The 15126-nt window shown below is 40.0% G+C and overlaps 1 protein-coding gene across 7 annotated transcripts in view; it reads left to right on the forward strand.

The window, feature by feature from the left end:
- The window catches only part of LOC107695408 (protein AF-10-like), a 50251-nt gene that overhangs the window by 30398 nt on the left and 4727 nt on the right, over positions 1 to 15126 (forward strand). For all 7 annotated transcript variants that reach the window (XM_016495294.1, XM_016495296.1, XM_016495292.1 and 4 more), the window contains 4 exons: positions 5345 to 5493; positions 9421 to 9535; positions 11748 to 11820; positions 13264 to 13436. In XM_016495294.1, the coding sequence (XP_016350780.1) occupies positions 5345 to 5493; positions 9421 to 9535; positions 11748 to 11820; positions 13264 to 13436 (510 nt within the window). The remainder of the gene's footprint in view (positions 1 to 5344; positions 5494 to 9420; positions 9536 to 11747; positions 11821 to 13263; positions 13437 to 15126) is intronic.

Consider the following 15126-nt stretch of genomic DNA (forward strand, 5'->3'; position numbering starts at 1 on the left):
ATTAAAAACCTGCTGCTTCATTCTACTGGTCATCTTCAGCGCGCGCAGCTCAAAACAGAAATGCAGAACATTAATAACTACTGTCATATACATAACATTATAATGAGAGCACTATTGTAAAAAATGTTGTGAATTCTTAGGGTTTCGCTGACGTTTAATGTTAACTTTCTTTTAATCAAAACATAAAACATTATTTACCCCGTTTGTATCTGCGAGGCGTCCGTTACACATTTTCCCTGTGTGTTAACATCAGTATTTATGACTGTCGAATGTCTGACTTGACTCTTGGTAATGTATTTTGCCCCGCCCCCAAAACATATGATTCGACTATCAGTCGAATATCGGCAAGATTCGAAAATTCCGATTCGACTATGAAAATCCTTAGTCAGGGACACGCCTAATATATATATCTTCCACATCCTCATTTTCATTCCTTTCAAATTACATTTTGGCGATTCATCTGCGATTATGAACGTGATATTGCGTAGCTTGTCAGTGAACAACGGCTCTGTGTAGTAAATGCCACTCCATCTGAACGCACGTGATGGAGATTTACTACTAATCACAGAACCGGCTTTACTGATGAGATGCGCATTACAATCGCATGTGATTAATCGTGCAGCCCTAACAAATGACGTCTACCATGACTGAAGTTTTTTTTTTTTTTTTTTTTTAATATGTTACATACTCATAAATCTAAAAGTTCTCTCCTAATATTTCCCAGCTTTCTTTCTATCTCTCGCTCTTTTACCTTTGCAGTTTTTTCATGGACTGTTATTCATAAATGTGCACGGAAGCCTATAAACATAGGCTATTATAAATTGGCATGTTTTGGTCTATCTGAGATAATTATTTTTCAGGAATTACACATGGAGGGTCTTTTCAATATCGCATTCAGTTCAATACATGTGATTCATCTTAATCATTCCCTGAATCACATTTTTTCCATCTCTGTTTATTAAAAAAAATAATAAAAGGAATCCGTTTGAGGTCTGCTCTTCTCGAAGAGAGGCCTGGGAACCAGCATGATGTTGTTTTGGTCTGTGCTGAAGCTCATTAGGGTAAAAGTGGATGGAGGTGCTCTCTAAAGTGCTTCTTCATTCCTACCTGATTGAGAGTTTAGAGTGGCCCGCTGAATCTCCATGGAGATGCACATTAACCTGTTGAGCCCAAGGGAGCTGGAGGAGGGAAGGAGCCCGTAACAGGCAATTAGTTAAAATTTTATTTGTTCCTCCCTGATGTTGTCTTCTCTCGGGATCTAGAGTGAGACGGCTTGAGATAGTGTGTGTAGAAATGCCCTGACCCCTACTGGCCTTCCCGCTCACTGAGCTGGAGCCAGAACGCCTAAATACATGGTCACACTGTTCTTTCTCACTCATTTGCAGGCACGTCCTCGCTCTCTCACCTGCTAAATCTTGCCATTGACATAAGTGCTCTGCGTACGCATGGCAGCTATAATGTTAAAGGGGCCTTATCTGTGGCACTGCCTTGTTGCTTGGCAACCATTTTTTTAGTTCGTTTCCTTCTGATTAGAACTTGAATACTCTGGTGTGTCTTTTTCTCTGTCATTCCTATTATGTACCATCTCACTATTGCCCTGTCCCTTCTCTCAAGGCCATATGGGTTTTTTGTGTTTGTTTGTGCTCCCACCCATCGCTGCCCTCACCTGTTCCTGGCATTTGGCTGGACTGTAAATATTTAGCCATGGCTAATGCAGGGCTACAGCAGAGTGCTCCACCTCATCTATCTGTTTCACCCTCCCTCAATGGCTCCCAGCTCTTTTTTCTTGTTTGATGGATGGCTGGTTTATCAGGGGAGAAAATCGGGGTAAAAGTTGTGTAGTGTATTCCAGCCTTTAAGAGCTGTTCTGTTCACACAAAATGGCAGTTTTTGAGCTGGTTTTCTTTTGTTTTTGAATGTAATAATAATAGTCTAGCACTTTAAAATGCCCTGCGTCTTGCATTTTTAAATGCAAAAACATGTTACAGTGTATGATTTTCTTTCGCTTTTTGAACAAGCTGATTTTGAAGAATGTTTTAACCATTTTTTTTAATCCACACATTGAAAGTCAACATTTGGACCCCATTGACTTTTACATGGACACAAAACATTAAGTCGTTTTTCAGAATATCTTTTATGTTCCACTGAAGAAAGTCACACAGGTTTGGAACAACCTAATACAAATAATGACAGAATTTTCATTTTTGGGTGAACTATCCCTTTATCCCTGGATTTGTTACTCGGGATGAAACTATGGAGCCATCCTGAGCAGTGCATGCATTTGCTGCATTAACTGAAGCCATGCACTATAACTTATCTTCGCTTTCAGTTGGCATGCTTTAGAGACGTCAACCCTGACTGTTTGCTTGTGATAGAACATATCTTGAAGCTAGAAACCCAACGCAAAACACTTCAAGACATTGATAACTGCTCAAGATACCACATTTAAATTAAAAACATCTGCCTCGTCAAAGGCCTAAATATGTTCTGCCAGCATGCAACAATACCTCGAATCAGTCCCTGCTTTCTTCTCTTCGTCTGTAAGGAAAGCGCTGAGGATCCTTATCAGGTTCTGAGCCTCGTCATTAACCTCCCTCTGAACTCGCATGGATTTTCTGCTCTAAAGTGCTTCCTCATTCCTACCTGATTAAGAGTTTAGAGTGGCCCGCTGAATCTCCATGGAGATGCACATTAACCTGTTGAGCCCAAGGGAGCTGGAGGAGGGAAGGAGCCCGTAACAGGCAATTAGTTAAAATTTTATTTGTTCCTCCCTGATGTTGTCTTCTCTCGGGATCTAGAGTGAGACGGCTTGAGATAGTGTGTGTAGAAATGCCCTGACCCCTACTGGCCTTCCCGCTCACTGAGCTGGAGCCAGAACGCCTAAATACATGGTCACACTGTTCTTTCTCACTCATTTGCAGGCACGTCCTCGCTCTCTCACCTGCTAAATCTTGCCATTGACATAAGTGCTCTGCGTACGCATGGCAGCTATAATGTTAAAGGGGCCTTATCTGTGGCACTGCCTTGTTGCTTGGCAACCATTTTTTTAGTTCGTTTCCTTCTGATTAGAACTTGAATACTCTGGTGTGTCTTTTTCTCTGTCATTCCTATTATGTACCATCTCACTATTGCCCTGTCCCTTCTCTCAAGGCCATATGGGTTTTTTGTGTTTGTTTGTGCTCCCACCCATCGCTGCCCTCACCTGTTCCTGGCATTTGGCTGGACTGTAAATATTTAGCCATGGCTAATGCAGGGCTACAGCAGAGTGCTCCACCTCATCTATCTGTTTCACCCTCCCTCAATGGCTCCCAGCTCTTTTTTCTTGTTTGATGGATGGCTGGTTTATCAGGGGAGAAAATCGGGGTAAAAGTTGTGTAGTGTATTCCAGCCTTTAAGAGCTGTTCTGTTCACACAAAATGGCAGTTTTTGAGCTGGTTTTCTTTTGTTTTTGAATGTAATAATAATAGTCTAGCACTTTAAAATGCCCTGCGTCTTGCATTTTTAAATGCAAAAACATGTTACAGTGTATGATTTTCTTTCGCTTTTTGAACAAGCTGATTTTGAAGAATGTTTTAACCATTTTTTTTAATCCACACATTGAAAGTCAACATTTGGACCCCATTGACTTTTACATGGACACAAAACATTAAGTCGTTTTTCAGAATATCTTTTATGTTCCACTGAAGAAAGTCACACAGGTTTGGAACAACCTAATACAAATAATGACAGAATTTTCATTTTTGGGTGAACTATCCCTTTATCCCTGGATTTGTTACTCGGGATGAAACTATGGAGCCATCCTGAGCAGTGCATGCATTTGCTGCATTAACTGAAGCCATGCACTATAACTTATCTTCGCTTTCAGTTGGCATGCTTTAGAGACGTCAACCCTGACTGTTTGCTTGTGATAGAACATATCTTGAAGCTAGAAACCCAACGCAAAACACTTCAAGACATTGATAACTGCTCAAGATACCACATTTAAATTAAAAACATCTGCCTCGTCAAAGGCCTAAATATGTTCTGCCAGCATGCAACAATACCTCGAATCAGTCCCTGCTTTCTTCTCTTCGTCTGTAAGGAAAGCGCTGAGGATCCTTATCAGGTTCTGAGCCTCGTCATTAACCTCCCTCTGAACTCGCATGGATTTTCTGCTGAGAGGAGACAGGGGTTTGACTTGAAATGCTGGCTAATCTAATTTGAAATTTCCCCTCTCTTCCCCTGATTTGATAAGGGGGGTTTCAGGAGGAGATGTTAAGTCCTGATCGATCGGGCCGGTTCGATCAGCACCAGATAACAGGATCTTTGTCCTTGCTTTGTTTGGTCGCTCATGTCTTGTAACCTCTAATCAAATGCTCCGTTGGTTGACCTTTCGTGAAATGTTAATTATTAACCAGATTACCAGATCAACACTATGATTTAAAGATTAATCTAATCATTAATGAGCCAAATTAGCTGTTGGTATTCACACATCTCCCAAAACTAAAACCAATTGGGATTAAATGGAATACCGTGACACCGTGATATTTAAGCTTCCTTTCTCTATTACATATGCCCTATGTGGAGTTTGGAGCTTGGTACTGTAAATGCTTCACGTGGTACTTCTCCGCCCAACAGTTTCCTTGTTTCACCAGTGAATGTAGACTGCCGTGAGCCATTCATTCCTTTGTGTGGCAAGGGGGCCTCTCTCGTTCCTGCAATGGGTCTGCCTGGGCCATCAGCTGGGTTTATTTGAGATGGTGGCATGGGAGGAGGGAGAGAGAAAAGGGGAAAAAAAAAATCAATAAAACAACAGCAACAACAAACAGCGTGCATGTCACGAACCGGCACATAAATATGAATGGGCCGCACTCCTCCCCAGCCCTGCCTGAAAAGCCCTCAGTCATTTTTACAGAAGAAATAGTGAGTCGTCAGATTCAGGGAACTGTTTTCTGGGTCATCGGGAGGCTGATGCAGAGTGCATGTTGAGAGAACTCCAAAATGCTTTGTGCTCGCTCTCGATGTCTGCTGTGATGAGGGCCTGGTCAGACAGGCCATTCAAAGTCCACAAAGTTCATCTCAGGGGCAGCGGGAAAGATAGATGGATAACCAGTGAAGGTATATTGGAGGACAGAGGTTGCCCTTACAGCTATTAAAACTTTGTTTTTACCACTAGATTACAGGTCATAACCTACGTTGATTTGTTTAACATCCCCCAGTTGCTATGCCAGATCTCCTGCTGATAAACAAGACAATGTTATTTTTGACTATGTGGGAACCAAAAGAGAATGTTTGGCTAAGTGATTATCATTGAAAATGTGCTGTTTCACTTTAATCATTTGCTGTAATTGCTGTCTTTCTGCAGGTTCGTACCCCAGCAGTAGTGATGTAGCCTGCCCATTGCCCAGTGCGGTGTTTGGAGGGTCACCTGCTCATCAGTCAGTAGTCACTTCCATGCCCACTCTCACCTCACTGCCCCCGACCGCCCCGTTCACCAGCACCTCATCCACACATGTGAGTGTTTAATGGACCTTATTACATATTCATGCTCAGTGCTCACTCTGTATATGTTTGTTCGATTATTTAAATTCAGGTTTGGTTTTAGTGAAATGGGCAAATGAATATAAGAAAGATTAAAATGATTACAAGTATTAAAATGTGACTCCAGGCTAAAATTGAGCACTATTAGAATGATTTCTGAATGATCAAGTGACGCTGAAGGCTGGAGTAATGGCTGCTGATAATTCAGCTTTGCCGTCACAGAAATAAATTATTTGAAATTGTAATAGAATTTCAAAATATTACTGTTTTTTTTTATTAAATAAATGCAGTCTTTGTGAGCATAAAACATTTTTTCAAAAAACATTTATACATTTTTCCAACGCCAAACATTTGAACAGTAGTGTATATCTGCAAAAAGTCCATACCTAGATTTTATAAAAAAGTTTAAAAAATCAACATCTGCGAACAAATATTGTACTGTTAATCACACAGAGCTTTCAGCACACACATATCCTTTATACATCATCTCTCACAAAATTAACCAATTAAATAGAATTATACTCATTTTCTTTGTACTGTGTGCTAATTTGCTCCAGTTTTATCTAGATAAATGCTGTTTGAGCATGTTCATGGCACAAATAGTAATTAACTCCTAAAAGGCTCAGATGTAAATGTTGGGTGCAGCTATTTATGTATTAAGTAACTTTATTTTTCTCTGTGACGGGATTTTTTCTTTCTACAGAACAAATGAATTTGGTTCGCAAGTGCCAGGATTTGTGATAGATAATGCAATATTTATATAATCGCAGCAGTATGTTAACAGTATGCGGGAGGCCGTCTTTGGGCCACAATGGTACATAACATGTCAGTGTGAGAAGTAAAGTTCATCTCTTCAGACCTCATTTTTCAGCTCTTGAACAACAGTGTTTTAAGTCATTTAGAGTATTTATGACTAGGCTGCTTAAGTATATGGTCTTAACGGATGAACGTCAGGTTGTTTCGATTGTGTTTGTATTAGCTAGTCAGAGCATTATGTGTGGTCAAATAAACAGACATGACATTGTGAGAAAAGTGCCATAATTGTCTTTATGTTGGCTATATTATTGCTTTGAGTCAGTAATTATGTATATGTGTGTGTGTGTTTAGGAGTTTGAGGTTTGGTAAGATTTTTTTAATGTTTTTGAAAGAAGTCACTTTTGCTGACCAAGGCTGCATTAATTGGATGAAAAATGCAGTAAGAACAGCTTAAAGTAGCTATTTTTTTTTATATTTATACATTTTAAAATGTAATTTATTCCTGTGATGGCAAAGCTGAATTGTCAGCAGCCATTACTCCAGTTTTCACTGTCACATGATAACACTAATATGCTGATTTTGGTGCTCAAGAAACATTTCTTATCAGTGTTAAAACGTTTTTGCTGCTTAATATTTTTGTTTACACTGTGATAAATTTTTCAGGATTATTTGTTGAATAGAAAGTTTGGAAGAACAGCATTTAAATAGTGAATGGAAATAGTGAATGTATAATGTTACAAAAAATTATGAATAAATACCTTCATAAATCATAAATGACTTAAGAATCCCTCCCACACATGGATGGACTACTGCATGTGTTCAGATGACAATAATAACGTCAAGTCATTCTTACAGGCTCCCAGCGCAGCTCCAAATGGGCCCTTTGGAAGCGCACTAGAGACTGAGCACGATCTCTGCCGCTCTCCTGGGCATCTTTGTCTTGACTTGCGCTGCTGTAGCAACCGGTCGTTTCCAGGCAACAGGACTTTGTTTGTTCAGATCTGATCTCTCTGCAGGCAGGGTGGCCTTACATTAGGAGATGAAGTAAACCCACTGATGGCCTTAATGCTGCAGGGCTCCTGCCAGACCAGCCCCTCCTAACGCACGCTTTCAAATATCCCCATTAGTCCTAAGCTTTATGGCATAGGAGATTTAATACAGTGAGCTTTTTTCTTCACTAGGTTGTAGTTAGAAGATCAGTAAACAGCGACGTATTTAAAACTTTGTCTGGGGTCAGGAATAGAATTAATTTTTAATAGATACATAACATGATGTTTTATTGAATATAATGTATCAAACACTCATCTTTTATTCCGTCAGCATGACCGTCCCTGAGATTTTTTTTCCTTCCTCGCCATCCCTAACTCTCCCTTTGTGGATTGGTTGGACGAAAAAAATTCAGAGGTTGCAACAGGGCAGCGGTGACCTTTGACCCCAGCGCACACCCCATAGGCCCACCTCTGTCCCACTCTTCGTTAACCTCCACAATAGTGCTGAGAGCCCTAAGCCTCAAACAATCCGGCTGTCCCTCTTTTCCCTGTGCGGGCGCATTGAGCTGAGCTCGCTGACGGGATGAGGGCTGACAGGCTGGACAGAGAGCTGTGTAGTGGGATGAGGGGTTCTCTTCATACTGGTCATGCTCCCTCCTCTCTCCACACGGTCTGAAAGAGGAGTCTGCGGGGACATGAGAGGCCTGGGGAATGTAGGATATCACTTTTTTTTTTTTTTTTTTGTAGTAGACATGTAAAAAAAAAAAGTAAAGACTTTGAAGACAGTTTTTATTGTTATTAAACGCAAGTTGTTTTTTGTTTGTTTTTTTCAATAGCTAAGGCAGTTCAAATTCAGTGTCAGGATCAAATAACCTTTTTTTTGCTCCATGTTTTAGCACCATAAATCACATTTTTACATCCTTTATTTATTAGTAGAAGATCCATAAAAGAAGAAGGTTTTCAAGGTTGGTTTAAACGTTGGCATTGTATAGTTGTCTATTCAATGGTCATTTGTAGGAGTGATTTCCACCAAATGTGTTTCAGTCCAATATGGTCAGAAATCCTTAAGTTACACATAAAGACATTATTATATAGTAACAGCAAGAAATCCAATACATTGTAATTTCAGCTAGCGTTATTTTCTGTTTGGATCAGATAAGGCCTTGGTGTAGATAAAGCGAGCAAAGGAAAAGGAAAGAATTTATTGATTTGATGAAAATAAGCACTGTATGCATTTTTTTCCCCAAAAGGACCAAGGCTATATTTATTTGATGGGAAATACAGTAAAAACAGTAATATTGTGAAATATTATTACAATTTAAATGAACTGTTTTTTTTATTTATTTTTTTATTTTAATGTATTTTAAAATGTATTTTCAGCAGCCATTACTCGAGACTTTAGTGTCACATAATCCTTCAGAAATCATTCCAATATGCTGATTTGGTGGTCAAGAAACATTTACTATTATTACCAGTTTTGAACAGTTGTGTTGCCTAATCGATTTGTTGAAGATATGAAAAATTTTTTCAGGATTTATTTCGGATGAATTGACATTTATTTGAAATAGAAATCTTTTGTTATAAATAAATGTCTTTACTTTACTTTTGATCAATATACCGCGTCCTTGTTGAATAAATGGAAGTGTAGTCTGTAAATTGGAATAAATAGGAGTAATCATCTATATTTATGTAAAATTTGAATAAAACTTCTTCAATTTTCCCAACAGTTCCCTGCTATTTACAACATTATTCCACTGCAAAAGTGTTATTTAAGTGCAAATCATGTGAACATTTGTGTGGTTTCCACCATGCACCAAGTTTGTTGTTGCACATATGCTGCTAACTCAGAAGCAACACCGAAACCAATCCCAGCCATTGTTAGGGAAATGGCTTAATTGGATTAAATAATTAGCTGCAGAAGCACATGGTCTGTATGTTGTTCAGGGCTGTGGATCTGCTGTTGCATGCTCAGCCAATTCTCCTGGCTCACAGGAAATACAGCTGACATGGTGTTTTATCATCCAGCTCTTTGGCTCAACACTCTAGCACACATTCATATGCACACATGCAGAGACACATACTTACGCTCCATCAGTATTTGGAATTTGATAGTGTTCTATAGTCTAACTCTCTTTCTTATGTGTTTCTTCCTTAGTCAAACTCTCTCCCGGGATCCTTTAACCTGGCGCCAACCCATATGTTCGGAAACAGGCTGAATCCGAATTCCAGCATGGCTGCACTGATCGCCCAGTCTGAGGGCTCCCCGGCAGGTGAGACACACAGATGAGGAACCACACTGATCTTTAGCCGGTACCTCCCATTGGCACAGGATTACCTTCTCAAATCCTTTCCTCCTGCTTCCTGTGCTCTCTTCTCCCATTTCTCCTCATCCTCCCATTCTTTCTCCGCTCTCTTGTGCATATGGAATGTGTGGTCAGCTGTATCCCCCCTCCTAACCTCCTCAGGTCGCAGTGAGAGGGAGAGGCAGAGAACAAAACTCCCCGGGACAGAAAGCTGAAAGTGTGCATACCTGTTAAATGAAGCATGCTACCACTGAAACATTTCATTAATCTGCACAATGACCGCAGTGATGACACAGAGGGGATTGCCCTGGGTTTAGGAGGCAGGCTTACCTTACACTCAGCCTCTCCCTCCTTTTTCCCTCCATCCCGGACCACTCAACACTTTCCCTGGACCCTGCCTAAACCCTGGGGGTCTCAGTCATGAGCGAATGGGCTTGCAGGACCCTGTCATGGGGGTTGGGGTGGGGACAGTTGAAAGCAAGAGAGAGAGAGAGGAAAAAAGGGGAACACAGCCTTTGAGGAATAATGGATCAGTCATGCCCTCCTCCCCAAACAGAGGTCAGGGGGTCATTTGATTAACAATAGGAGAAAGAACACCCGTCCTTAAAGAGACCACTGCTCAAGACTGCAAAGCTTGCATGCTATTAGCATAAGCCCAGTTCTTGTCTGGCATTAGTTTACAGCGCAGCACGTATAAAGTAGGGGATATATATTGAGCGGGTTGATAATTTGGTTTATATGTCAACATTTTGATATATATTCGTTCTGAAGTTTAGAGTCAGTATGATTTAAAAAAAAGAATTTAATAAAAATCTGCGTATTATGATGATTTCTGGAGGGTCATTTCACATGGAAGACTGTAGTAATGGCTGCAGAAAATTCATCTTTGCCGAAATAATTGCAGAAATAAATTACATTTTAAAATATATTAAAATAGATTTTAGATTTTCAATTTAGATAATAATAATTTATAATATTACTGTATTTTTGATCAAATAAATGCAGCCTTGGAGAGCATAAGAGGTTTCTTTGAATGGTTGTGTGTATACACACGCGTACGTATAACTTTATAGTTTATAAATATAAAAAATAATGTAAACATATTCTAAATGTAAATCTATTACAATATCTAATCTATTGTATTATATAAAGTATAATATAAATTAATGGTAATAATATAGGTGTACTTTTTATTTTTAGTGCATTTAATAAATATTTTATATAATAAATATTTTATAAATATTTAGGAAATTTGTTTACACCTTATCTAATTTGATGTCATTTAATAAATGTCAGGTATCTATCAGCCATTGGCCACCCTGTTGTCTAGATATTGGTGTTGGTCAATTAAAAAAAAACTAAAAATCTAAAAATGTATAATTATATCAGTGAGGCTGTGCCTGTGACACAAGGCTTGTTTACTTTTGCAAAGTACTTGTGCTTCCCTCTAACCGCTGGTCACCTGTTGCTCCTCATAGGTTTCCACTGTGTCGTTCAGTTCCTGTTCTTTCTGTCTTTTTTTTATGTTGTAAAGTGATACCCGATGCTTTCGGGTCCAGTCTGCACTGCAGCCCCGGGGACTGATCCAGGGTCAGGCAAGAGGTCAGCACCATAATAAGTCAGACCTTGGGCGGCTCGTACTGATGTGCCCACACCCCCACTGGAGCCAGCCTGCGCTCGAGGTGGTAGTGGGCTGGAAAGTGTTAAAAAGAACAAGATGGGGTGAAAAAGGAAAAGAAGGGGGGAAGGAAGCAGGGAGGAAGAGAAAAATGGGATTGGCTAACTGTGACTGGAGGGGGGGGGGGAGAAAAAAAAAGAGGGAGTGGGTTGTGCTTGGCGAGGCGCATATGTGATTCATTACTTTCACTGCCGAAAATGAAAAGCAGTGTCTGGCATGGGGCCTGCAGGCAGGGTGATGGGAGCCTCCACAGGGAAGAAAGAGCTGGAGGGAGGGGGAGAGAGAGAGAGGTGACTCAGTGACACACTCAGTGGTGTCAGTGTGCAAGCTGAGCCGCCAGAGAGACCACTCTGCCGCCCCTAGATGGATTTCTGTGAGGAAGATCTGATGGCTACCAGGCTCACTTTGAATCGAGCTGCCCGTCCCTGCATTTCCCAGGCTCCTCTAATGCCCACATCTTCACGCCGGCTCCTTATCGACTGCTTTCTGTTTACCTTTCAGATCAGGAGCTAGGAGACGGAGCTCTCGGCTTCTCCAGAAGAGGAAACTCGCCAAAGACAAACCTCTCCCCTCGGTAAGTCCTATTTACATTCCAGAGCTAGACTTCCCCTCCTCCAGGCTCCGAGATTCCACCCTCCCTCCCTCCCCCACAGAACACACTCATTCACTCACTCCGTTTCCTCCCTTGCACGCTCACCTTCTGAACAGCAGGCTTTTTGAGCACGCAGCTGTTGTCCATATCGCAGTTACAAGCCGGTTTCAGAGTTCGACGTGGCAGCGATGTCTTCTAACGCAGGAAGAAACATTGCATTCATTTTCTGTAACTTGAGGTGTAGCCTTTTTTGCTCTGTGATTAAGGATATAAAATGGATTTATACGGAAGCATATATATACTGCACAAAAATGCCTCTGGGATATAATATGTTTGGTTGAAAAGGTATGTTGATTTTCTGAGTTTCATTTAGATTGCTTCTGTTATTTAAAAAGTGGGTTTATTTGATGTACTTTCATTGCCACTTTAGTGTATGTAATGTATGGATATTAATATAAACTATATATTATTTTAAAATGCTGTATTTGACTTTTCAGATCAATTTAGTCTTTTTAGTCGTAATGTGAGTTTGAGAAATGCATTTAGCACAATATTGCTATAAACTCTGAGTGTGTCAGTTTGTCTGGTTGCATGGCAGCCTTTTTAATACTGAAGGTACAAGAAGCCGTTCACACTAAACACGTTTTTGCATTCTACTCTGTTGCTTTTCGATTGTTTTTCTATGTAAACGTGCTAGACGGACATATTTGTCTGCTGATCTCACATCTAGCATCTTTTGCAGTCTCGCACAAGACACAGTGTTTTAAAAACATGTCGCTCAAGTTAAAAATGTAAACTTCTCTACATCCATGATCCAAGATCCAAAAACATCTCTAGTCCATGAATCTCATTCAGGAGAGTTCTGCACCATCTTCAGATTAACTGCGAATATCTGTATGTGCCGTTTCTGTGATCCGCACCGGAGCAGCCATGCAGGGTGATATGGCTTCACAGTCCTGTGCTGGAGATTTATTGCCTTGAGGAGCACATCTCAGCCCAGCCGTAATTACCTCAGAGATAGATTCACGTTCACCCAAGAGCCCTGATGTAGAGCCCAGAGCTGGATGTATTCATAATAACACAGACCGCTGTCTGTCCAAACAAGTGCATACTGAGATTTATGGTGTCAGAGAGGCAGACCCAGGCTCTCTCACTTGGACAAGCTGTGAACTCCATTTGGCTTTACTGAGCAGCACGTCTGCCTCTGAAGGCAGGATGCCAGACCAGGAGTTCAACTGTGTTGTTAATATAGCAGCAGTCTAGTGTGTGTTTGTAAGCGAAAGCTGATTATTTATAACCTGAATTGTACCACTGAACAGATCTGATATGCATTTCCATGTTAAATTCATAATGAGACAAATTTGAGCTATGTTTGTTAAACTTGTGTGTATAGATATCTCGCTTGTTTTCTGTAAATTACTTTAGGTCTCCGTTAAGTGGGCTTCATATCCGGTATGACTCGTCAGGACCGTTGGTTCCAGGGCTCGGATCTGGTTCGGATATGTTGCCCCCGGTGGCCACCAGCATCGACCAGCTGCTGGAACGGCAATGGAACGAAGGACAGCAGTTCCTCCTACAACAGGGCTCACAAGGAGATGGTGAGATGATTTTTTTTAACAGATATATAATGATGCTTGTTGCTTCCGTATACAATATTGAACCTCAGCACTCAAGCACAGAGCTGTTTATTGTTGAGCCATAGGATCCTGTCAGTTGTAATGATGGCTGATGCTACTGTTGTGTTTTGGAACATAAGCCTGCACTAGTGTTAATTTGGGCATCTATATTTTTAAATTAGTCTTAATCCTGTCAAATGTCCTTTGTTAGCTTTCATAATATGTAGTCAATCTTAACTTGTTTTCTGTTTTAGAAAGTTTTAGTTGACAGTGGGCATTTTAGTCATTTTAATCAGTCAGTAACTGTTGACATTTTAGTAATATTTTAGTCACATTCAGTTATGAGGCACATATTGTCTCCTTTTTGTCAATGAAAATAATTTTTTAATAACATTCAAATAATGTTTCAAAAATATTGCATGTTGATATAGTTACAGTTATTGTTTGATGAAGTTGGTGTCATCTCATCACCATGTTGTCTGAGTCATAACTCATCCCGGACGTCTAATTCTCCTTAGGATCCCTCAAGATTTACAATGTAAATTACACATACCCATCTCTCTACAATGTAAATTACACGTACCCATATTGAAAATGTGAATTTTGAAGCAGTTATGTTTAAGTAACTACATAAGTTTGGATTGTGAGTGAATGCACTTTGTTATGCAACAAAATGCCCAAGTATCGTCAAGTTATACAGATCTTATTTTACTTATACATTAAAAAACCCCATGGGATAATTTTGAAATGAACACATGGTGATATGAGTGATATGGGACTTAGGATTTTCACCTGATAAAAGAGCAAAAAATAAATAAATATTTGGTGAACTTGCATTAAAGAAAAAGCAGAGCCAAATTTAGAGACCAGGATGTCATAGAGACTTGATTGACTCTTGACCTGGGGCAGTAAATAACCACCCAGAACACCTTAGCAACCACATAACACCATACTAAACCCACCCAGAACAACTTGGTAACCATATATCAACGTCCTGAAAACCCACTTACCACACCCTAGCATCGTTGTGATGACGTTCGACTTGCATGCAAAATCAACTAATTCCTGTTAGAATAATTTCATATTCTAGCTGAGAGGGTTCACAGATTTGGCAAAGAAGGTTGTAGAGATATCAAAAGGCATTTTAAATTAATTTCTCATTAGTATGCTAAAAGCCTTTATTAATTATGGTCATTGAAATTTGGCTTAACTTGTGAAAATTGTTACATTTATGTTCAGTCTAATTTGTCCATTTTAATCTCAGGGTGCATAGCAATAAGCTTAGGGCTATTGCTTTTACTGAAAATATTTTATTTAAAGCGAAAATAATTACCTGCATCATAAACGTTATTTTACTGCATGGCAATCAAATAATATGCTTGTTAGAAGCCTGTAATTGCATCTGTCTCCTAATGTGAGTAATTAAATTATTGGTTAATACCACAGTAATTACGAGCTTCATTACATGTATTTTGTCTGTGTGTAACTTGTGTGGTTTCTTGATCGGCTAAGTAATGCTAGCGTGGAGGTAGTAGCAAATCTCTCAGTAGCAGAAGGTCGGTTTGTAGTGTCGCAATTGTGTGAATGAGCAGCAGCTGTTTCTGTTATGATAGAGGCTCTTCTGGCGACGGGGGGGTGGGGGGCGGGAGAGTCTGACAAGGGCATGGAGCAG

Source organism: Sinocyclocheilus anshuiensis, unplaced genomic scaffold (assembly GCF_001515605.1).
Source record: "Sinocyclocheilus anshuiensis isolate Anshui unplaced genomic scaffold, SAMN03320099.WGS_v1.1 scaffold110, whole genome shotgun sequence".
Lineage (NCBI taxonomy): Eukaryota > Metazoa > Chordata > Actinopteri > Cypriniformes > Cyprinidae > Sinocyclocheilus > Sinocyclocheilus anshuiensis.